The sequence below is a fragment of the Lepidochelys olivacea genome, assembly GCF_965140295.1.
Source record: "Lepidochelys olivacea isolate rLepOli2 genome assembly, chromosome: 20".
Classification (NCBI taxonomy): domain Eukaryota; kingdom Metazoa; phylum Chordata; order Testudines; family Cheloniidae; genus Lepidochelys; species Lepidochelys olivacea.
Window position 1 is genome coordinate 18,804,423 of NC_140430.1, and position 24,863 is coordinate 18,829,285.

The window sequence follows — 24,863 nt, forward strand, 5'->3', positions numbered from 1 at the left end:
TGCCTGTGCCAATGCCAGCAGAAGAGGGGGGAAAAAACAGAAAGAGCGAAAGAGAGAGGAAGGATCCACGTATTTGGCAAGGAGACACATTTCCAGACCAGCCAATGGCTGCATCAAAGCGAAAGGGAGGCGGGGGGTGGGGGGGATTGGCGGAGCAGAAACTGGGGGGGGTGTATTGAGGGGGGGGGCTGGTGGCACAGAGAGACTGTGCAGTTAAGAGACTGAAAACAATTTGCCAAATCGACAAGTTTATATCTAATGAATAAGCAAAGTCCAGCCACGATTCTTTTTTTTTTTTTCCCGGGCGGTGGATATTTGGCGTGCAGGAGCCTGGCAGAATATTGCTAAATAAATAAAAAACTCCGTTCTTCACCGCCCCCCCACACCCCCACCCCGACAACCGAAAAAAAAAGGCAGTCCCACAAGGCCTTGGAAAAAGCAGCTGTTCTCTCTTTCCGTGTCTCTCGTTCCCGCATTCTCTCTCTCCGTCTATTTATAAAAAAGGACAGAAGAAGATTTCGTTCCAAATCTGCCCCCCCCACACACACCACACACACAAGGTTCGGATTAAAGGCACGGATACTTTTTTCTAAGCAGCGGAATCGTCAATTTCAAACCCGCCCATCCCCAACCGCACATAAAAACACCATCACACTAAAGGGTTTTTGCATCCTAATGGAGGGCCCAATCCGACAGCCGCCGAGGGTTTCCTGCAGGCACCCGATCGGGCCCTCTCCCCTGCCAAGCTGGACGATTACTTTTTCCAAACAAAAACAATTTAGTTGCCAACTGACTTAACTCCTTACCCCCGACCCCAGCGTGTAAAGACACTACAATGGGTGGCAAAGGGACTTGCCAATATTAGCACACAGCCCAGATCCCTAAAGGGCCCTATTTACTTTTTAAGAAAATCCGAGGAAGCAAAAAACCCCAAATCTTATTTTTGGGGGGGGACGGGAGGGGGTGCAAATGTATGATATTTTTAAAGTCCCCTCCAATGCCGAGCTAGTCTCTTCGAAAGACGATCCCTCCCGATGTTGCCTCTTTTCGAGGCAGGACTATTTATTGTCCGTGCTCCACGCTCAGCTGCATCGAATGGAAAAGCCGCCTATGAAAGCAGGAGAAGGTGAGGGGAGAAGGGGGACCGGGAAAGATGAGGAAAAAGGGATGAGAGAGGAGGAATGGGAGAAAAGAAGGGGGAGGGAAGGGAAGGAAAAGAAACGCAGCCAGAGGAGGGGGTTCAAAAGAGAAATGAAACAGGAAGATTGAGAAAGTGGAGGTGAGAAGACGACACCCGAAGGGGGGGGAGAGGAGAGAAAATTAAAAGAAACAAACCGGGGGGGGGGAAGAAAAAATTGCCCTGATTTTCGGGCCTTTCTGGCTGCGCCCCCAGGCAGCACCCGGCTGTAAATCCAGGCGTTGGAGGGGGTGCAGAGCAGAGGCGACAACAGCCGAAATGGCAGCTCTTTTATCCAAAGTGAGGGGGTCGATGCCAGCCCCCCCGACGGCCTCCCCAATCTATCCATCCAGGCACTTACACGGCCGCCGTCGCCGTAGTACCGCAGCATCCCCAGCCCGCAGAGAGACCGCCGCCCGCTGGCCTGGCAGAGCTCCGGTGACAGGTAGAGCAGGTACGCTGGCTAACCCGCCGTGGCTCTATCCCCGACGCCCGCAGGCAGGCCCAGGCCCCGCTGCCAGCTTTCCAGCTCCCGAGCAGGCTGCCAAGGAAGCGAGAGCGGGGATTGTGGGGGAGGGCCGAGGTGGGGGGCGACGGCTGTCATTTCCCCGTCTCCCCCCCGCCCCCAATCCCAAACCTAGCCGCAGCCCAGTAGAGCAGGGTACGGCAATCCCTAGGCTCCAATCCTCCCCTTGCACACAACGCACAAGAAAGCTACGGCTCCTAAATACCCTGCTTGCTCGGGGAGAAATTCAGGCCTCCCTGCACTTACACCTGTGGCCAGGCCCTGACCTGGGCGGCATGCCCTGTGGGGAGCCAGACAAAGGTGGCTTGTCCCCTTCCCGCCCTCCTGCTTTGTCGGGGGAGCCAAAGGGGGTGTTACAAAATACCTCATCGGAGAGGAGGAGGATGCGGACTTGTGCCATGGAGGCAGGAAAGCTGAGTCCAGAGGGGGAGGGGGGAGAGTGTGGAAGTTGCAAAGAAAAGGGAGAGCGAAGAAAGAGAGAAAAAAGAGAGAAGAAAAAAGTGAAAGCGAAAGAGGAAGAAGAAGAAGAAGAAAAAAAGAACGAACGATTTTCTGCAAGAAGAAACTATTCCAAGTTCAAGTCACCAGGGTTTAGACCCTAATCCAGAGCTTTCACTTACGGCAGGGGATTTACTGGTTCCTAGCTACTCAGAGCGGGGATCCTTCCCCGGATCGGGGATGGTTTCCATAAGGAAAATACAACAACAGTTTAAATCTAAAACACACACACACACACACACAGAGTCAACGTGTAATTAACGCCCAGTCTGAGTGTAAAAGCACCCAGCAAACGAGAGAAAGGAGCTGCTGGCAGCAGTCGGGCTTTGTGGGGGAATATCAAATGGAAATTAAACAGCCAGGGGGGAGGAAAAGAGAAAGCAGAGGCCGAAGAAGGAAAATGGAAATAGAAAGTCAGAAGGGGGGGGGGGGGACAGAGAGAAGGAGAAAACCAAGGGATGAAAGAGAAAATGGAACAGAAATCAATGGAGAGAAGACGAGAAAGTGGCAAGGGAGGGGGAGAAAAGGAACAGGAAAAACAGAGCAAAGCTGGAGAGAGAGAACGAGAAAAGAAGACTCTTTTTCTAAGGGTGCTTGCTCGCCTCCAATGACCCGCCCGCTCTACTGGGCTCGTGTCAGTTTGACTCCTGCTCTGAGCGCCCCTCGGAAATGGGCCCGGGCAGGCATCGGTTGGCATCTGTGGGGCTGGCCTGGGGCCACCCTTGTGAGTTTAAAAAAGAAAAAAAAAAGGGGGACTCGGGTACATGTCAGCCCCAGTCCGCCGTGCCCCAGGAAGAGGCCTGCTCAGCGCAAAGCCCGCGGCCGTTCCACAGGCAAACGCCCCTCCGCCGCTGGGTTGTCGGGTGCTTTCTCCTCCACGGCGATGACTGCTGTATCTCAGCCAGTCCTGTCGGGCCCTGCAGTGCTCCGTCGTCTAACAGGGGTGGGTTGCCCTTAGTAAAATACCCCCGTGGATGGCAGTAACAACATGAAACACGGCAGCATCACTAGGGCACAGCACCGTTACTGGAGTCTCTAAAGGGAGGGTGGCAGAGGAAAGAGGGCAGAGATACTGGACTGGATGCCAACCCCCTGCGGGTCCTCGATCTAAGCACAACCTCCACCCCCTTCTATGGCACAACTCCCCACACATCTCTGACAACACACGGACTGCGGGTCTACGGCTGAGCTGGGCCTCTGCCGTGCACAGCTGCGCCCGAGAGGAGGCTATATTTCCATTGGGTTTGTACGAGGTACCCCCCCCCGGGTTTGAGAGGGGTCAATACACCGACGCCAGGCAGCGTTCTCGAGTGGTCGGTGTGGCGGGCCGAGGGTTCGATCTTTCTGGGTTCCGTGCCCTGGCACCTGCAGCTGGTAGCGACAGCCGCAAAGAAGGCGGATTATTAGAAATGCCTCTCTCGGAGAAAGAAAGAAGTAGAACAGAAGAGGCTAGAAAAGACGGGCGGCTTGGCAGAGGGATTTGGGGGGGAAGAGAAGGCCTGGGAAGGAGACAGAGAGGAAAGCAGGAACTTGCGGAGAGGGGAAGAAAGGATGAGGGGAAAAGGAAGGCCAAGATCCAGGTAGGGAAAATAGCCCAAATGCACAGCTAAAGCTGGCTGTGGGACTGTGCCCAACTGGCTGGACGTCCCACCCAGCGGGAGATGCGCCCTGGTCCCCCGACATGCAGAGACACTCGGGGCCGGGGGGGGTGGCATTTCTTTCTCTGTTGCCCCCAGCCAAGCTCATCCCGCGCGACCCACACCTGCAGGACTTGGAATCTTTTTATGAAAAAGGATTTTTTTCAATTCGCCCTCCCAAAAGAGGGGGTCATTTTTAAACCCACCCCCACCGGCCGGGTTACAGCCAGCAAACTCCCGACGCCTGCTTCTTCCCAGCTGGGGGGTTGCAGGGGGGTTCCCCAAGGCCTGGAAGATAGTTTATGAGTTTTAATAACTCCAAGTCAAACTTTCCGACTCCTGATCTTATCTCCTCCCCCCTTTCCCCCGCCCCCCCGACACACACACTCTTTTCATTTTGGGTCTCTCTTTTTCAGCAGCAGCATGTCAAGCTTTCTCGGCGTTGCCATAGAAACAGTCACTGGCACCCTGGCAAACTATTGCCCCGGTGAATGAATAGCACATAAATTTCGTCTCCCTGCAGGGTGAGCAAGACCTGGGCTGCCTTGGCCTGTGGCTTGCACTTGCAGTGATGGGGGGGCTTTTAAGAAACTGGGGCACGACTTTTTTGGGGGGGGGTATTCCTGCTCAGTTCTGCAGCAGCAGGACATCTGCCCCTTACGTGCTGGGGAGGTAGTTTTGAGGGAGTCCGCCAATCTCTTCTACCACCTTTCGGGGGGCTCAGAGCTGGAATTATTTTGCCCCCCTTTCCCCGCCCTGCATACACCCAGAAGCTGTGGACTCCTCCAGCCACAATGCAGATTAAAAGCAAACAAATCTTTTTTCTCAACAGCCTGAGCCATTAGTGTAAAAAATGCCCTCCCAGAGCTGGGCTGGCATAGACTGTGAGGAGAGCTTTTCTTTCTTTCTTTCTTTCTTTCTTTCTTTCTTTCTTTCTTTCTTTCTTTCTTTCTTTCTTTCTTTCTTTCTTTCTTTCTTTCTTTCCTTCCTTCCTTCCTTCCTTCCTTCAGTGTCTCTCCCCGTTTGCTTCACGCTCGGCTTCCCCAACAGACCCAATGCTGCTCAAAGCCAGAGTCCAGTTCCAACCCTTCCGAATGAGGCGTCACGAGTTTGCCTGTCCTTACGATACGGACGTCCCATACAAATATATCTCTAGGAAACCCCACACATGCAAATATGCAGCCATGTAATAATGATATCGCTCTGTTTTCTCTCTGCATTCTTCTGCCCCAACACAAAGTGTTTGCTTGGTACAATTTTCCCTCTCTGACCCGATTTAGTCCACACAAGAGAAACCTGTCCAGCAGACTCAATGTCCTAACGAACTTGAGTTAATTAATGCTGAGGAAGAAAGAGGCTCCCCTCAGACACTTGAATCATGGGTCACTGGCCCTTTCAGTTTTCTATTTGCAAAAAAAAAAAAGCCCGCACTCAAATATTTTTTCATGTCTGAGCAGAGAACACAAACAACGCCAAGAGCTGCAGAAGGGGAAAATAAAGAAGTTGCCCAGGATTCAGAGCACAGAGCTGAGCAGAGAGAGCTGCAAATATAACACGAAAGAAAAGGGCTGATTTGCGGTGGACTTAATTTTTTTTTTTTTTCTGCTGGGCGACTGCTGGCAACAGCGAAACGCAACTGCCAGAGCAGAGGAGAAAGAGCAGCGGGGTCCCACTGCCCTGTTTGCTATCAACTTTAACAAATTAATAAATGATTTTAACGCCAAGCCAAGCGCTTGGAGGCAAACGCAGGGAATAAGCTGGAGTTCTGGAAATGGCACTGCACCCGAGAAGAGTCAGAATCCTTCCAGCTTTGTGAAGGAGAGGAACAGCTGGAGTTTGGATTGCCACATGCTGGCCCCGATCCTGCCTGCGCGCACAACCAAAACTCTCTTTCAGTGCAGTGTTGTGCCCGCGTTTGGACCCAGCTGGGAGAACAGCTAAAAAGCAGGAGTGCCTTGTACCCGTCCGCTCTGGGGGTTCAATTCTGCACATGTGCACACATGAGTCTGTCTGCTTCTGGCTACACCTGCGTCCACCAGGAATAAGTCCCCGGAAGCTGAGGGAATCACTGGGCAAAAGGGAAATCGGAGGTTTCGAATCCCCGTCAATCGACGGAGTGCCAGCAGCACAGAACAGAAGCAGAGAAGCAAGGACTCGGGCCCAGCCAGCCACCAGAGCCGCTGAAGTTTCCCCTGGCACCTGCAAATGCTTGCATTGCCTCCCCTATTTAAACGTGCCGTTTGCCTCTCTAATGATTTCAGTGGCAAGAACTGCAGCGAAGTATCCGGACTCCCCCCAAAATAAGCTGACTGCCCCCCGTCGGTCATTACGGATCTCGCTGATTCAGATTCAACCCACACGTGGGTCCCTACCCCGCACCATACAGATCCCTGCAGGGCCTGAAGCCCCAAGGACAATGGATCTGAGCAGGAAGTTTGACGTAAGCCCACTTTGACTTTCAGAGGCCACGGGAAGCCCTACGCAAGTGAGCAGCAAAAACGAGTTCGCCCATCTCATTGTCCGTCCCCAGTCAATAATGACCGTAAAGGGCTTGGCGGGTGTCGAGAGCTATATAAATATTATCACTGGAATTATATTATCAGAGGTTTCTTTAGTGCCTATAATGAAAGCACCAAGGAGTCTGGTACAATCGGTCAGGGGCGTGCCAGGGCGGAGAAGAAAGGGGACAAAAGCAGGCCACGATTGGGGGGCACTGGCAGAGCTGGGGGACACATGAACAGCAGATGCCCTCACGGTACCTGGCTCTTGTTGGCTCTATCTGCCCTTTGTTTCCACCAGCTCTCAACTTCACTCACCCCCGGGAGGGAGGGGGGCACCACTGACAGTAAAACACCCCCTGAGCCAGCTCAACTTCTAGTGACAAAAAAAAGTTTTTATTTCTGTAAAAACTAAGCAAAGGAACCGCTTGGCAAGTGGAAACGCACAACCACCAAAGGGGAAAAAAAGGAATTTCATTAAAAGGAAAACATCTGACAAAAATAAAACAGGAAAGCAAATTTCTCCTTGCTGGGGCGCAGGTGGTGAGACCAGGGCCAGCACCTTTTGGGGGGGGGGGCGGGGAGGGTCTTTTGGAAATGCAACAGCGTTTCGCTGTTTCTTTTTGCCTTGCTCAGGAAAATCCTTGTGGCAGATGTCTCCCACCCCACCGATTCAAGGAGGCGAACCTTTTCCAGGGACCGGTGTAAATCCAGCCAAACCCGATGCCGGGTTTACACCAATTCTCTTTCCTTTCCAGCCGTTGTTGACTTGTCATCAGATTATTTTTTCTGATAAAAATACCCAGCGGGAGGGAAATATTCCAACTCCCCCCAAAGCCAGTGAAAAGGCTCCCGTCGATTTCCAAAATGTAACAAAGGGAGAAATTCTGGAGTCTCTTTGATGGAAGAACAGTCTCATTTATATATATTCATTTTAAAAAATATTCTTTAAAACCAACCCACACCGCAGATCCTTTTCATATCTGCATCCTTGCTCCCATGAAAGTGAATGGGAATACGGAGCGACTCCGGTGACAGCAGGATCAAACCCATTTTAATAAAATAAAACTGGGTCTTTTCCCTCCCCTTTTTCCGAACAACATTCTCAGTTCACCCCACCCACACCTGCCCTGGCTTCCCAAAACTGGGACTGGAGCAACACCAGAACTATACAAAAGGCAGGGAAGGTATGAAGCAGATTTGACGACGTATTATGCAAATAATAATAGATCCTGCAGAAAGATAATGGGTAAAATTAATCGAGGTTCAGATAAGCACAAGGAGAAGTTTCCCATATCACTTTAACCGCAGTGGAGAAAGTGGTTTGTGAGCGGCAGAAAAGTGGGGTCATTGCTTACAGGTTTCCGGGGGGTAAATACAGAGCGAGATTTTTGCTGCAGTTTTAGGTGCCCCTGAAAAACCAATTTTGAAAGGCAGTGCACAGAGCAGGGAACGCAGCCCGGCGCTGGCCAGCAGCCCTGATGGACTTCAGGGGCTTTTCATTTAATATTCTGCCCGTGTATCCCGTTGAAAAAAAAAAAGAAAGTCTGGGGCCGTGAGGAAAAAAGTTTGAGTGCCCATCCCGTGCGTCGGGCTGCCTGCAGCCACAGTGAGAAGCCAATTCGCGTCCTAACAGGGAGGAAGGTGAGAGGCTGACGGGGGAAGACGCCTGGAGTTACTCGCATTTGCCAGTTTGCTGGGTTTGTAACTCAGACTGCAATAAAATTAAGACGGGGGGAGTGGGGGAGTTCACTCCAAAAAGCGGCAGAAGTTGCCAGCGCTGGAGGAGACAATGCATGCCACGGGAAAGAGCAGGGGCAATTTACTCCTCACACTTTAATTATCCCCGTCTTGAACATTTCTTTACAAGAAAAAAAAAGCTATCCTAGCACTTACAAAAAGCCCCCAAATCATCACAGACTTTCACCGCCAGGCAGAGCCCAGCGCTTGCCGCCAAAGGGAGGGGAAGAAAACCTCGCTTTTCACCGAAAACCACATTTGGATTCAAATTAGGATAATTCACTCCCCTACAGCACCGCTGCAGAGGTTGCGGGCCCGATCCTGGAAAATGCACACGGCTGTGGTGTTACTTCCACAAGGAGGCCTGTTGGGAGTAACGCGTAAATGTTTCCTCAGGATCGGGCCCTATCTACGGCGGGTGCCAAGTCTGGCTCTTGTAGTCGGCGAAATCAGGAGGAGTTTTGCCCCCAATTTGAATGGCTGCAGGATTGGGCCCCCCATAGGTACATTTCATGCTTTTATTCTGACCCATTTTTTTCCATAGGTCAACAGGAGCTGAATTAATTGTTGTTTCAAGCAGAGGTTTGGAGTTTTGCAGCAGACAGGCAGGGACGTTGGCTTATGGAAATCAGGGCTGGAACACGGGGCCTGAAATTACAACGGGAAAGCTGCCTGTCTCAGGGCTGGGAACGGACCCAGCGGAGCGAGGCCCCCACCTAGCCCCTCTCTCTCCAGCTGGTACTGGACAGCACAGCTGAGCTCCTCAGAAGCTGCCTTACCTTCCCAAAGAGGTATTTCGCTGCTGTTATTTCCCCAGCCCTCCTCTCACACACGCCTGTCCCTTAAGGTAAAGCAGCTGTTTAACCCCCCCCCCCCCCCCAACAACCTGTGCAATTCTCTCTGCAGAGGGAAAATGGCTCAGATCCTCCCAGGGGAGTTAGGCGCCTAAATAGCTTGGAGGGTCTGTGCCAAAGTTCTTAGAAGTCCTCGGCGACACAATCAGTCGGAAGGCTCCATTGATGAATGGCTTGTAAAGGCTAATCCAGGGTGATGACCTGGGCCGGGCAGGTTGCTGAGGGAAAGGGTGTTTGCTGTACGGATTCAAAGCACATCACTTTAAAGGTCTTATATGAGATTCGCTGTGACCTACTGACGTGTAACCACTCAATAAAACCGGGCCGAACCCTTGATTAACCCTTTGCGAACTCTTCCGAAACAGCCTTCTGATATAGCCGGGACTGCGAAATCAAACCACGGGCCTGATTCAACCAAGTACGAAAGCCAGGCCTGCCTTCCCGCACGCACAACGGGCCCGCTCACGGGCTTAACGCTAGGCATGTGCTAAAGAGGCTGGTGGTGCCGGATCCTGTAGGGCCGGATCTCCAGCGGGTGTCAGAGGGATCGCTCAGTGGTTTGAGCACTGGCCTGCTAACCCCAGGGTTGTGAGCTCAATCCTTGAGGGGGCCATTTAGGGATCTCGGGCAAAAATTGGGGATTGGTCCTGCCTTGAGCAGGGGGTTGGACTAGATGACCTCCTGAGGTCCCTCCCAACCCTGATAGTCTATGATAAGCCAGGAGAGAGCTCTTCAAAAGAACCTGGAGGATATAGGAGCACCAGCCCTGCTGAAAGTCAACGGGATTTCAGTATCTAAGTCCTTCAGGTCCAGACCCTCACCCGTGGGAGTCAGGAGCCCGGGGATCTGACAAGATTAGCCCGGCACTCCTGCACTCTGCCAGGCATCTGAGAACACTCCACACTGACCCAGCTCATACTTTTACAGTCACTCTGAGCCATCTCCTTGCAAGTGGCTTTCCCTCAGTGCGAGTTCTGCTTAAAAAAATAAAGCCAGTGACACAAATAAGACCCCCGGCTTCTATAATAACTCCCATCCGCCGTTTCGCCACGTTTCTTCAGCGAGAACAGGGCATGAGACTCTGCTCTCGGCTTACCCGGAGGTAAGTCTGGCAGGATGGCAAGAGGATTGCTCGAGACTTGCTGCCGGGCGGCTAAAATCAGAATCTGGCCCTTTGTTCTGCTAAAACAAAACCTCCCGAAACTCAACCTCGCTGAGCTACACCCGCGCACAGACACCCAGCCCAGCTCAGGGGAACGAAGCAACATCCACTGATCAGAAGTCATGGACCCAACCCCACGGCCACAACCCCACGCGAGGAAACTTTCCTCGCGGGACCTGTTCCACTGAGATGTCCTTCTCAGTAAAACCATTCTTGGCCTTAAGCATACAGCAGGACCAGGCCCTATGGCTGTAATTCGCACACTGCAAAGAGAGGGGAGGAATCGGACACAGCCCCTAACACTTGGCAGCAAGAGCAAAATTGCAGGTTATAAACGGGGGCGGGGAGAGATTTCACACAATCATTTTCACCCTCCATTAAAGAGCAATCTGTGGTTCTGCTCCTCTCTGGATGGGTACAAATGAGGAACTAAAGGGCAGTCATGGCCAGCACATGGCCCATCTTCCCGCGAAGAAACAAAGATGGATTTTTATCCTGGGCAGTGCTTAATTTGTGCCACGGGTTGCCAGGGGTGAGCCCCAGCACCTCTTGGCTTGAGCCCCAGCACCTCTTTCATTACAAATTAAGCCCTGCTCTCGGCCCTCCGCAACCCAAAGCCTGGAAGCTGCAGAGAAGTAATGTATCGATTATGTGCTTAGGTGGGGCGGGGGGGTGGTGGTTTTAATAAGGACAAAACATTTCAATTAATGAAGGGTGACTTACAAAGAATGAAAGACAGAACGAATGAAAGGATGAGTGTGAAAGAAGAACAGAATGATGAAAGAAGGGAAGGGAAAGAGAAAGAACAGAGAAAGAAAGAAAGCTAAAATGCCTAGCACTCTCTTCCCCTTTGGGGACTGGGTTAGGTTAACATGCACAGCTGCAAAATCCCTTTTCCAGCCCTGGTACTTTAAAAAAATCACGAGCAGAAATAAACAGAGCATCAGCCTGTCGATGCTGAACGTGCTCCACAAAGGGTCCATGTTAGCCGCTGGACAAGCGAGAAGGGGATTTGGGGAAAGGCCCCTGGATCCAGTTCTTGTCCGATCCAATGGGGTTGGGTTCCAAACTCCAAATACACAGCTTGGATCCTGGGGGGTTCACCCCATGGTGCTCGGTGTGAGGTACAAAAAGCCCCGCTGGGATTGTGTTCAGATTGGTCACGGAAGGAGAAGACTCAGGCGCAAATGAGTGGGAGAGAGAGTGGAAGGAGGGAAAAGGACAAAAAGAACAACAGAGAAGGAAAGAGAAAGGGATAAAGCAAGTGAAGGGGGACAGGCTCTATAAAGAGAGACCCTCGAGTGCCCACGCTGGGCACGAAGATCCAGGCACCACAACTATCGAAAGGGTTAAAAGCAGAGCAGGGGGCTCCAGGCTGGCGGGAGAAAGGAGAGGGGATGAGGAAAGCCATGTCGCCTTCTCCTTGGCAGCCCGCTGCATGCCCACGCTGGGCCGCACTCTGCCCGCTCTCTCGCAAGTCCACGGCCAGGGCCAAGGCCCCACCTCCTCTAGTTTAAGGAGCAAAATCTCACGGCTGCTTCCTTGGTTCCAAAGGGACCCCCCGCTCCCGAGGGCAGGAATGCCATAATCGCACAAGGCCGGACCCCAGGAGCAGAGCTCACTGCGGGTTTACATCTCTCCTGCAGACCCTGCATTTCCCCCTATGGCGCTGGACACCCCCCCCCCCCCCGCATCTCTCTCTTTCAAATCCACCCAGCACCATGGACGATGGCTGAGGCACCTCATCTAGCAGGGATCCCCGATTCCCCTGTATCAACACAAACCCTGCCTCCCCCCAGATAGTAATTATTTGTGTTTAATTTAATCCTCCCATCCGCCTGCTTCTGGGCTCTGCTCAGCTCCTAGAACCTAGGCCAGCAGGTTCCTGTCTGGAAAACTTTCTCCCCTGCCCCCGCCAATACAGCCGAAAGAACTCAGCACTCAAATGTCAATGAGACCCCTAAATAAGAAAGGTGACTTTTGCTGGGGCTAGGGGGGTGTTTTAAAGATCTTTGTCATTTTCTTTGCTTGTGTTAAAAAAACCCCAGCTTGTGTCGCACTTTCCGCAGAGAGAAAACGAGGGGAAGCTGGAGGAGAAAATGGAAAGAGAGAGATAAAGAAGCAGATCCCCAGCTAGTGTCAATCGGCAGAGGCCTATTGAAGCCAACAGGGCCAGCTTCCCACCTGGTGTAAACCCGGAGATCCCTGTCAGCGCTACACGCATTTCCAGGAGCTGGCACAGAGCAAGAGAACAAACCTGCAGCTGCAAAGTCTCCAAATGGTGACGATTTTTGCAAGTAGAAACACCTAGTTAGCCATCTCAAACGCCCATCTCGAGGTGCCATCAAATATAAGCCACTAGAACAAGGAGGAGTCCGGTGGCACAGACTGACACAGCTACCCCTCCTATACTATAAGCCACTAGATCACCCTAAAACCCTGCAAAAACAACTACAAGGGAAGCGTTTTTAAGGCAGACAGTACAAAACCAACAGTACAGAGGACTCTATTTGCCATTTTATTTCTGACCCTTGCATTAAGTAGGGCCTGCTTTTTCTAAAAAATATCACTTCTTTATGGCGTGATCTTAGCAACCATACATGCACAGGGCTAAAGCTTCCAGAAATGGGTGCTCAGTGGCTGCCAGGGTCTTCAGGAAGGGATCTCACATCAACAGAACAAGTGTTCGGCACGTATGGAAAATGAGACTCCTTTTACGGACTCTGCAGCGTAACCTGAGTCATTCATTTTTAACACCCCTTGCATATATGAAATATACCTACATATTATATACAGTGTACACACACATTCTGGTCGATTGACAGATACACCCCCACACATACTGATCACTCAACACACACTATCAATTGAGTCACACACCCTCATCAATACACACACCCAATGGTTGATTGATACACACACGGCCTCAATCAATCAATACACACACACTGTGATCATCTGATACACACACACGTTTCTGTCTCTGCATCTCTTTCCATTGCAGCATTAAATGTATCCCAGAGCAAATTATTGAGATCTCCAGGTATTTTTTTCCCCAGTGGTGCAAGAGAGACCCAGGCCATCAGTTCATGGGACCATGCACCACTGACTCCGTGCTGATGTGCGGCGAGGCGGGAGGCGAATTATCCCGATTTCAAAAAAATCAGCTTCCCATTTCTTCCCTCTCCCATCGCAGGATCAAAGCACCCCAAACCCATGGATCTGTGGGGTGGGAGTCTCTGGGCTTTGGAAGGAACATTCGGATTGGCAAAAGAACAAGGACAGGCTGAGTCCAAACTAGCCACCAGTGCATCTCAGGAGAGAGATGAATTGGTCCGAATGTTCCCAAGGGCCTAATTAAACGAGTGGGTGACATGGCCCCGCACACAAGCCCACAGAAAGGGGGGATCCTGAATGGTGCTGAGTCCCTGCAAAGCTCACTGATTTCAATGGCAGCCCCGTTTCAGAGCAAGCCCTTGCTGTTATTTGTCAAGGCCCAACAGCTCGCTGGGCTCTGCGCCTGGCACAAAGGTCTTGTCTGCTGCAGGTTTTCCTTTAAAAAATTCCCCCCTCCCTCCCCCGCCACCATGGCTAGCACCACTGGCAGCTGGGACAGGAAATGTGGGGGGTGGGCACAGCTCCCTCTGGCTTCAGATGGAATTGGGGGTGCTCAGGAGCTCCGGAACCCAGGCCCGCAGTGCTTCACGTCTAGCCCCCTCCCCAATTCAACGGCCACTTCTGAAAAACTGGCCCTGGTAGAAACCAATCCAGAGCCCTGGCCCTTGTCCCACCCCACAGTCCCATCACTCTGGAGCAACCCTTATTTTAAAGTGCGCTCACAAGTCCTAAAGATCCGGGAAATAATCATTAATCATCAGTTTTTGCCTGCCCAGGCTCTCATCCGGACAGTGCAGGGCGAGGTTACCAAGGACCCTAGCAGATTTTCAAAAGAGCTCAGCTCTGAACTAAGGGACTGATTTGTCCAGACTGCTCCATCCCCGGCAGCTCCCTTTGGGACACTCGGGGCTGGGTTTTTCTCAGGAGCGCACGCACCGCTTCTGAAAGGCCAGCCACCGGGAGCTGGGACCAGAACGCTTTCCACAGACATCAGGGGGGCAAGATTTTCCAAATTGCCTGGGGGATTCAGGTGCATTTTTGTTTGTTAGTTTCTAAATCCCTCAGGCAATTTTTGTAAATCTGCCCCTCAAAGGCATTCTAAACATAATCTCTAATACAGGCACTGGGTCCTGGAATCCGATCGGCTCAGGTAAATGCCCTGTACCGGTGCATCCAGTTCCAAAATCTGGACCCTATTTCTCCACCAGACAATGCAGCGAGAGGGATCGGGACGAGAACCTAAACTGAGGAGATGTAGAACAACAGACACGGTTGCCTCACCCAAGGCCTGGTCAGTTGCCCTTTTGTTGCTGGTCAGTTTCGGTGCCAGGTGTGTCTTTCTGTCCCTCCCAGCACAACTCTAACCCATTTCTAGGGCAGCTGCACCTCAGATCCCCGGTCCTCCCGCATTAGCCCAACATGGCAAGCGGAGTTATGTGAACACCGGATTTTGACGTTCACTGACAAGTCTGAAAAATCCAACTGAAATGAATCCTCCCTTCCCTCCCAGAATGGAACATTTCAATTTGAGCTTTTTTTCTTGTTTTTTTTTTTACATGTGCTTTGTAACAATAAAATGGAAGGAAATTGCAAACTGAGAAATTGAAACATTTTGCTTTTCAGCATGTTTGTGGGGAGGGGCTGACACACACCAAATGGCAAAACCAATGGGAATTTGTGCCAAATCTGCATTTTTCAGGGAGAAAAAAAGTTTCGGACAAAACATTTCACCTGCCTCTAACTGCAAGATCTGGACTTTGCAAACCCTGCAAGAGACTGTTTAAAATCACACACACACACCCCATCTGTCTCCAGAAAACAATCAAATCAAATCTCTTTTCACTTCAAATCTATCACAAAAATCTTGATATCACTTTTTTATTATTAATAAATTCCCTAAATTTGGGGCCTTGATTAGCCAGCTGGGCATGTGTACACACACACACACAGAGGAAGGAAATGTGCTCTCTTTTTGTCAGGCCTGCGAAGAGGATGCTTCTGCTTCCTCCCGCTGGGAGATAGGGCACAGGAGCAGGTAGGAGTCGGCGGGAGTGGGAGGAAGACAAGAGAGGAAAAGCAGGGCTGCCGACTGGCCTGGGTTGGAAGGGCAACCCCCCTGCGCGGCTTCTTTCTCCGACCCATGCTGGGAGGGCAAGAAGAAGCCGCAGTGCCCAGGATACTGGCCCTGCTCCACGGGAACAAAGGGGGCCAGCTCCCAAACTCTGCAGAGACTCTGGCCCCCTATCAGCTGGGTCAGAAAAGGGGGGCATCAAACCCTGCACTGGGAGTGATTCCGGGCCAAGGAAGGGGGAGGTTTGGGGGAAGGCCGTCAGCAGCCACTACAGAAGTGCCGACAGCTCTGTCCCACTGAGGGCCAGGGCCAGGGATCCGCCCCACAGCCAGGACAGCCATTGGTTCCCCTAATCAGCTCCCTGCTCACCCACCCAGACTGCAGCAGACAAAGGTGACTCGGAGGGCAGAGGGGGGTGTATCTGGGGATCGCTCTGAATAGACCCTGCTCTCAGCAGAGGGCTTAGAAACTGGGACAGTCGCTACAGGGCACCATCTCTGGGCTCCCCTCTGCCCTGTTACCGGCCCACCTAGAAACACCTTCCCCGGCCGGCAGAGGGATAACACAGCACAGAGCCCGCGGGAGACTTCACTGAGTAGGCATATTTCAAGGTCTAACATGCCAAACTGATTCATTCTCATTTTCCTCTTTCGCTCCCTGGCCCGCCCCCACTGTGTCTGCCGGTCAGTCTGTCTGTCTCTCTGTCTTCACTAAGGGAAGGCCAGAGAAGGGATTTAAACCATAGCCTGCCCCTCTGCAGAATCGCACGGCCAGCCCAGGGGCACGAGGACGGGAAGGGCTCTTGTGTGGAACGGATCAAGATGCTGGACCCTAAGAAATCCTGCCGCTCTTGGCTCAGGACCCAAGCCAGTGGAGCCGTGTGCTGGCTTTGAGGCCTCAGAACGGCACTGCCAGCCTCAGACCTTCCAAAATCGTGGGGCCAGCCCCCCAAAACGTCCCGAGAGTGGCTTCAGAATGACACGTGGCAGAGTTCTCCGCCGGTTTTCGGTTCTCAGAGGGGTCGTACTCCCAAGCTTTGCTCCTCAGCCAACTTCCCTCCCCTCCAGCAGGGGAAGCTCAAGACCTGGCCTATTCCCCTGACTCCCCGAGCCGGGTTTTGAAGGAAAACACCATGTAGTGCGAGACTCACCATCAAATCACAAGAGTCAGAGCGAGGTGGTGGGGGCATTAGAGACTCAGGACACTCGCTAGGGTTAGGGCTGAATTCAGGCACCAGGAATAAGCTCGCGCTTTTCAGCAGGAGATCTCAAAGCCTTTGACAAAGGCGGGCGGGATCAGGATCCTCCTTTTACGGATGGGGAAACGGAGGCGTGGGGAAAGGAAGCAAGTTGCCCAAGGTCACCCAGTAGAACCAGATGTAGAACCCAGAACCTCCATCCACTAGACCACACTGCCTCTCTACAGAGTGCGGGGGCGGGGGGAGAACTGCCATGCCCGCTCACCGGTAAGTTACAGGAGGAATTAAACCTCGATCTCTCAAGTCCCAGGGCAGAGCCATAACCACAAATCCAGCCTACCTCACTGCTCCACCCACCCTAACTTCCTTCCTCCCCCGCTCCACACACATGGGGGGAAATCAGGCCCATGAAATGCCTAGTGGCCTCCGCCTGGTATCCCTTTGCTTCTCGGTTCTTCGCCCTCATTAAGGAAAGGGAAGCCGTCTTCTCTGTTTCCCTCTACATTCAGAGGAAAATCAGAGAGTGCATCTTTCCTAGCTCTGTAACCACAAAACACAAGTTTCCACAGGGCAGGTTTGGGCAGGAGCCAAGATGTCCTTAAATAACATTTTAAATCACTTTGCAAACTTTCTTTTGTTCGCAAGTAACACGCAGGAAAGGCATGGGGGGAATGAACAACCAGCTGCCCTGTCGCCGTCCTGTCCCGTCCCCCCCGTTCCTAGCACAGATCCACCCCGCCAAACACACACATCGACCTCTACGGCTATCACGCTGAGCCCATCCGAGTGGGATTGTGTGCAGTTGTGTGACTCAACACAGTGGTGTGTGTGAAAATGCAAATATTTGTGCTCGACTGCGTGTGACTGGGCATACGAGAGTGTCACTGTGCTCAACTGTGAGTGTGAATGGATTGTGCACTATGGGCCCGTGCGAGGGCCAGCATGACCGTGCAATAGTGGCCGAGATAGTACGTGTGAGAGCAAGTGTGACCATGTGTTAGTGCTCATGGCAGCGTGTGCGAGAGCACGTGTGGCCGTGTGATGCTGCATGCGAGCGACTGTGCCCGCGTCCGAGGGGGTGTGTGCCGGAGAGGGGCGGGGGTCTCTGTTCTCCCCTCGCCAGGCACGGCTGCAGCCCCAGCTGTTCCATTGTCGGAGAGGTCAGCCACGCCAGCCGGCGCTGCTCACCTGGCCTCTCTTCTCCCCCCTGCCGTTAAATGCCAGCCTTCGTCGCTTTAACCCGTGTCACCGGCAGGGCGGCTCCCGTCCGCCTGTAGCACTGGGAACAGGCGCCGCTCACAGGTACAACTGAGCAACTCCACAGCCTCTGCTCCAAACCCAGCCCAGCTGCTCCAGGTTCACACCCAGGTCCTGACTCTCACCACTAGATCCCACTCCTCCCCCAGAACCGGATCGGAAGGGGAGTCCCAACTCCACCCCCTGCCCCAGGCCCCACTCCCCTGGCAGGCAGGGATGAAGCAAAGTCTGGACAGGTCTGAAGGGGAAAAGTCACTTGGGCAAAGCCCAACTCGTTCCTGGAAGCACAGCCCAAAACGTTCAAATGTTCCCGATTGCTCCAGCCTCCCCACCCCCATTCCTCCCTCCCTCCCCCCAGCCGGGGACCAGAAGCTCCATGGGGGAAGGTTAGTTGTGGGGTACCACAGGCCTGGGCAGAAGCTAGGTTGACCAGACACCACAGCCAGACCAGGGAGAGACGCAGCCCCTTTGCTACTCAGACAGTTTGGTGCCAGGTCCCCAGATTTCTGCCAGATTTCCCAGGGTCCCCACCTACTCCTGCTCGACCACACACCTGGCCTCCCATTCGAGTCTGGAACAAACACAGAAACTGGATACATGTTGCCTGGTTAAAATCTCCCACTGAGCGGGGTCCGAACCGAATCCCTGGAATCTAAACTGCCCCAAACTTAGACTCTGGCTGCCACAGCTCTGGCCCATCATCACAGCGCTGATCCTACGTTCTTAGTTAGCTTCCCTGCTTGAACCACAAAAGCAAAGCAGAGCTCGGTCCAGAGGTTTGCACTAACTGCTCCATGCACCAGGGCCGTGCCCTGGACCTGTCGCACCCGCTTTGCACACAGCACAGAAAACATCACACAATTTCCAGCATTATTTGCTGTCTCTGCTCAGGAGGATCCTAGGGCTGGGACAGCCGGGGGCTTGTGGGTCAAGATTGAGGGGCATCAGCAGAGTGGGATGGGGGGGCAGGGCTGGGTCTGTGGCTCAGGATTGAGGGGCGCCGGCAAAGAGGTGTGAACGAGCCACTAGACAATTACCCAATGCCCGGCACTAGCTGGAGCTGTGCATCTCGCTTTCAGAAGGCGCTTTAAAAAAATAAAGAAAAGAAAAAAATTCACCTACAATTTTTCAGAGTAACTTAAAAAAAACAAACAACAAAAAACCCGAACCCATCAAAGAAAAGGATGAAAAATGAAGCCAGGCTTCAAGCCACAGGTCAGGACAGAGATGCCAAATCAACCGAGAAAAAAAAGACGCCATTCTGGAAGGGGGTCGATTTATATAAGGGGGATAAAGAAGTCCAGCCATTTCGGAAATCGAAGGCAAATGGCTTTTACATCTCACCGTAGGCGGCTCCTCCCCAAATGCTCACGCCCGCGCTCACACACACACGAGAAGGTCATTGTAAGAATGCCTCGGAAAAAGCCAGCCAAGAGATCCCAAAATTCGAGGCTGCGAGAGCCTGGCTTTCGTCCGGTTTATTGCAAAATGGAAACTGACATGGTACAGTGGGGAGCCGCACAAGGGGCCTCTCCCCTCCAGCCCTCCCCGGGCGGGGGGGGGAATTGTGGTGGCCGCTCTCCCCAACGAGGCTTCAACCCCCTTTTTGCCATTGCTCCCGGGGGCGGCGGGGGCTGGGAGATACCTGGGTGACAGGAGACGGGTACAGGGACATCTCATCAAGCCAGGAAGAATGATTCATTTGGTTGCAATTAAGGCTAATGCTGACACCGGTACGGGCCAACCGGTGAGCTCAGCTGGCCGGCTGTGCCAAACAAAAGTAAAAATAACCCCGGCGTGTGCCGGGCCGAGCCGTGGGCGGCGAGGGAGCTAAATAAAGCTTTCCCCAGGTTCGGGAAGTGCCAGTCCCAGGAACACCGCCCGCAGCGAGATGGCAGCTAAACCCCGTTTTATTGTACTCAGTGGGAGGCACCCCGGGTCTCAGCTCAGTTGCCCAGCAATGGGGGGGGGCCTGGTTTGCATATGCAAATCCAGCTGCTCTGAGCGGCTCCCAGGGTGGCGGTCACGACAGCGTAAGCCTGACTCTGCAGCCTGGTGGGGAGGGAGCCCCATGGAGATGGGGACACAGGATCCAGGCGCCCGGATCCACTGGCTCAGGCATTATTTCCCCACCATGGAACAGGCGAGACGGAGGCAGCCTGGAGCTGGAGCACCCTCCGCAGAGCTGGGAGCCCCCCTTTAAATCTTCTCTCGCCATCAACTTGAACCAGGAGCAGCCCCAACATGCCACGGTCACTGCTGGATGGGGGGAGCCAGGTGCTCCTCTGCCTGCCAGGGTGGATCGCGCTGGGGCTCAGCCAGGCCTAGCAGAAGACAGCCGTGCGCGGACCCAGGGGCAGAAACTCAAGTGCTATGAGGGGCTGAGGGAGTTTAGGAACCTACGGGGCCGATGGAAGCTGAGCCAGGGTTTTGCATACCACTGCACTGCCTACAGCTTAGATGTGGGGGCCAACGCAGCTCTGCGGGCCTCAGTCGCGGGTGAAAACCAGAGTAGACAGTCTCAGGGCACCAATCAGGGCAGGGGGATACTTGCCACTCCTGGGGAGGGAGTATCCTCATTTTACAAAGGGGAAACTGAGGCAGGACAGAGCCACCGTTCCCCCGCTCACGCAGCCAGTCACGTGGGGCTAGAACCAGCTCTTCCCCACTCATCCTCTGGCAGCTGTGGCCACGTGTTGCTCGGCACAGGAGAACAGAGCCTGGTTCTGCTGCGCACCAGCTGAACGCTGAGAATATTGGTTAAGCGGCTGGTCAGGGCCTTCAGCTCAGGGGACCTTGCAGCTCGTTAAGCCATAGGAGTGGGCAAGCTCGTTAGCAGCCCTGGCCCTCGCAGCACAAGGCCTGGAAAGCAGGAGTCGGTCACGGAAAGAAAGCCCTTGATTTCCCTGGGTACAGACCCGCTGGACTCCCCTTAGGTTTGGACGGGGGCAGAGGCCCAAGGGGGGCAGAGGCCCATTGTGGGGATGCTGGCCTGACTGCTGGCCTGGGCAGGGACCCATTGGCTACTGAATCCTTCTCCTGATCAGCATTTCTCCTGATCAGACTCCTGAGGGCTCTAAGCAACCACGCCCAACGCTGACAGACGGCACGTGGCATCACCTGAAAACACCATTATCCCATTTCACAGAAGAGGAAACTGAGGCAGAGGGCTTGACACAGCAAGCCAAGGGCAGAGCCAGGATGAGAACCCAGGAGTCCTGGTTCTCAGCACCCCACCCCTGCTCTAACCACCAGTCCAGGGAGCAGGCCACTAGACCCGGTAGCTCTCAGATGTTTTGCTATCAGGCCCCTCATTTATTAAAGCAACTGCTCCCAGGGCCCCCATCCCATACACTGGAGGCAATAGTCATCTATATGGACCCCCAGAGCACACATACGGCCACACCAGCCAGCAGCCGGACGCACATCGCAGAGTGTCAGAGGAGCTTGTGTCCCTGCTCTGAGCTGACCTGGCCCACGAGTCCTCATGGGAGAAGAGTGGGTCCCCCTGGACTGTCTTCCCAGAGGCCCTGTCCCCTCCTCTGTCTCTCCATCTGCCCCAGCCTGTCCTCACTGAGCCCCCATCCCCCTCAGTCTATTCCCCCCCCCGCCAAGCCTGCATCCCGAGCCCCCATTCCCCCCTCAGTCTGCCTGTCCTACATGCCAGCTCCAGCCTGACCCTGTCCCCCACGGCCCCAGCCTAAAGCTATCGGTCACCAGCTCCCCCTGCCAACAGGCGTCATTGCAGGGCTGCCCCATTTGGCCCCTGCTGGGTGTGGGAGGGAAACTGGGGCAGGAACAGGCCACCCCACAATGGGGGGGTACCCACAGGAGTCCCAGCCAGCTGCTGCCTTCACTGCGTGTCCACAAATGCCCATAACATGAGAAAGTCAGTGCGAGAGCCCACCCCCTCCCCAAAGCAGGAGTGCAGCCCAGGAGCCCTGGCTGCAGTCGCCCGCTAGACTCCACTCCCCTTCCAGGGCTGGGGACAGAATCCAGGAATCCCAGCTCCCAGCCCCCACCACTCTAACTGCTAGACCCCACTCCCCTCCCAGAGCTGGGACAAGAACCCAGGAGTCCCAGATCCCTGTGCCCCCGCTGTAACCGCTAGCCTGTTCCTCTCTTGCAGGGCGGTTGATCGGATCCACACTTCAATCCAACAGCCCTCAGAGCCCGGCTCTGAGCTAAGGCAGGACAAAGGCGAGGGAACGCAGACAGCTCCCCGCCTTTCTTACAAGTCACACTCCACTGCAGACCAGGCACAAAACCCCCAACCCACAGCCAGCCCCCCGCCCCCAGCTCTCCCACTCCCTGCGGCGAGGCATATGTCAGCCAGGTGAGCTGCGTTATTTACAAGCCAGCCAGATCGGGAAGGGGCCTCTGACTCTTAAAATACCTGGTCCCCCTCCAAACCTCAGGCAGCGCAAACCGACCAGCGCCCCCGCGTGAAAAATGCAAGGTTCGGCGGGAGAGAAATGTTAAACCGCACAACGCCTGGGAGGTACAAGGAATAGGAAACCGCAGGGAGACGTGGAATCTGAAACAATTCAGAGGGAGAGAGACTGCCGGCGTGAATCACAGCTCGCAGGGCTGGCTGAAAGGACGGCAGAGTTTCACGTGGTTCTTCAGCCAACGCCCAGAAACGCACTTTTCCTCCACTGATCTCCAAATGCTGCCCAAAGAGGTGCAGGATCACCCTCCCCATTTCACAGATGGGGAAACTGAGGCATGGGGCAGGGATGAGACACTGCCAAGCTCACCCAGCAGCAGAGCAGAGAATTGAACCCAGGTCTCCTGAGTGCCCATGCAGTACTCTACCCACTAGGCCTCTCCCTCACACAAACACATGGTGTAGGTAAGTTCACCAAGTACTGAAATGCAGCCCGCTCTGGGGAGGGAAGAAAGCAGCTGTTGGTCCCATTTACTGCCACGGCCACGCTGCGTCTCCTTATAGCTGCCAGATTGTTTTTTCCTTGCAAAGTCGCGGCGGCTGGGTTCGCCAGGAGCCAGGCGAAATGGGGTTGAGGGTTGAGCCGAAAGCCAGGCTGAGTTTCAGGCGGGGGAAGGGGACTCAGAGACCTGACTGAGGGGTTTGAAGAAGAGGCCCAGATCCCACAGAGCCCAGAATGCTGGAGAAAAGCGCAAGTGCAGAGGGGAATTTTTCTGGCCTCAAATCAGAGTTTGGGAAAGCCAAATCTAGCTGAGGCACTTGTCTGGCCCCATCATTGAGGCGACTCATAACCCCCCAGGCAGGGCAGGATCCCATTTTATAGAGGGGGAAACTGAGGCACAGAGAGACAATGGCCCAAAGGTACGTCAGCTCCTAACTGCCTCTGGGCCAAATGACTCTCACCAAGAAGCCTGTGACTCAAACCCAAAGGCCAAGGTGACAGCCCTAACCGCAAGCCCCCTTGCTCCAGAGTCAGGCACTCCCCTAACCAGGGAGGGAGCCAATCTGCACTCGGGCTCTCAGGCCGCATCTCCTGCCCAGCCCAATGCCAGCTCAACCCAGAGAGAAGGGGAGACTCACGCTCAGAGCTGACCACGAATAGAGCCCATGAGACCTGGACTCCTGCCCTCCAGCTGTAACTGCTAGACTCCCCTCCCAGAGGTGGGAACAGCCTCCTGCCCTAAGCCACTAGACCCCAGTCCCCTCCCGGAGCATGGATGCTGAACCCAGGAGTCCTGACTCCCAGCCCTCCCCGTTCTAACCACTAGACCCCACTCTCTCCTTGCCTTTTCTCCTCTTTCCAGGCCCTCTCCTCATCTGCAAAGAGCAGGCCTAGACCCCATGGCACCCCGGCTTGGGGTGTCCATGAGTCGCCAACTACTCTACCCCTTTCCCCAGCACCTTGAGGAAGTCCTGCGGCCCTGCAGGAAGTCAGCCTGGCCTTGGAATCTGTGACCGCGGCTTTCCGGGGCTGGCGAGGCAGCCCGCCCCCTGTGCCTGGGGGCGGTGGGGTAGGTAGGAGAACAATTTTGAAGCACTGGGGATAACAAGGGCGCCTTCAAGGGACAGTGTGAACTGTACCTAATAGGATTAATGCTTCAGATTCATGTCCACTTTGCTCGGCACAAAGCGGAGATAACTCATTAGAGGTCTGCAAATCCCCAGGGTCATGTTCGCAGAGCCGTGCTGTGTCAAAGGAGCGGCAGGACACTAAGCTCCCGAACTCCACGGGAAGGGGGTGGGGGAAAACTCTCCAAAGGTTTAACTCTGGAGCCTGGCATCCTTCAAGGAACCAGCACGTTTGGGGGGGGGCCAACGCGGGCCCGTTGCAATGAAACCTCGTTAAAGCCCCTGGCTCTGTAGAGACTGCAGAGTGCTTAGAGTCCCGCCAGTGGGGTCAGGGCTCCTGGTGTCTAGTCCTGGCTGTCACTGATCTGCACTGTGACCTCAGGCAAGCCACGTCCCTGCTCTGTGCCTCAGTTTCCCTATCTCCAAAGCAGGGATAATGCTGCCCTCTGCCCCAGGAAAGGTGGGAGCCAGGAGCCTAAATTCAGCTGGGGCTGTAGAAGAGGGACACGCACCCAGCAGAGCGAGCCCGCAGCAGCCCGGGAGCATGCTTCCTTTTACCTAGCAGGCCGCCCACTTGGGGACCTCGGCCCAGGCAGAGCGGCGCGAAGGCTGCGCTGGGAGACTCCGCTCCCTCCCGGGCTGAGGGAAGGGATGGGTAATTAGATTAACGAGGAGCAGGCCGCAGCTCGTTAAAGAGTGGTCAGCTCTGACTTGTGGTCAGTCGCTGGAGCGCTCCGGCAAAGATAACGCTAACCAGCCTGGCTGGCTGCCTCTCCCACCCACACACCCCCTCTCACTGGCCCCTAGGTGGAGGACAAGCCACTGCGCTAGAGCCAGGCAAGGGAAAACAGAGCCTGAGTGGGTCCTTGGCCAGGGGCTGGAGAAACAGACTGGGGAGTCAGGACTCCTGGGTTCTGCTCCTGGCTCTGCTGTGAAGCCTTAGCTGAAACAGTTCCTCGCTCCGTGCCTCAGTTTCCCCCTTAGCATCATGGGGGCAGAGAGAGCCATGAGGAGGGCCAAGCAGGTCGTGCCCATGTGACGTGAGCTCTGCTTGGCTATTCTCCCTGCAGCCAGCTCGGAGAGACAACCCTGCCCCTGCCCGCACGAAG

The 24,863-nt window shown here is 54.2% G+C and overlaps 1 protein-coding gene across 7 annotated transcripts in view; it reads right to left on the minus strand.

Moving 5' to 3' along the window:
* The window catches only part of NFIX (nuclear factor I X), a 144,304-nt gene that overhangs the window by 76,380 nt on the left and 43,061 nt on the right, over positions 1–24,863 (minus strand). For 2 of the 7 annotated variants that reach the window (XM_084610513.1, XM_084610509.1), the window contains exon 1: positions 1,539–1,649. The exons of 3 other annotated variants lie outside the window; for them this stretch is intronic. In XM_084610513.1, the coding sequence (XP_084466639.1) occupies positions 1,539–1,568 (30 nt within the window). In that variant the 5' untranslated portion in view covers positions 1,569–1,649. Of the gene's footprint in view, positions 1–1,538; positions 1,650–24,863 lie in introns of those variants that run through there. 2 more of the 7 variants (XM_084610515.1, XM_084610514.1) reach the window with 1 other exon arrangement.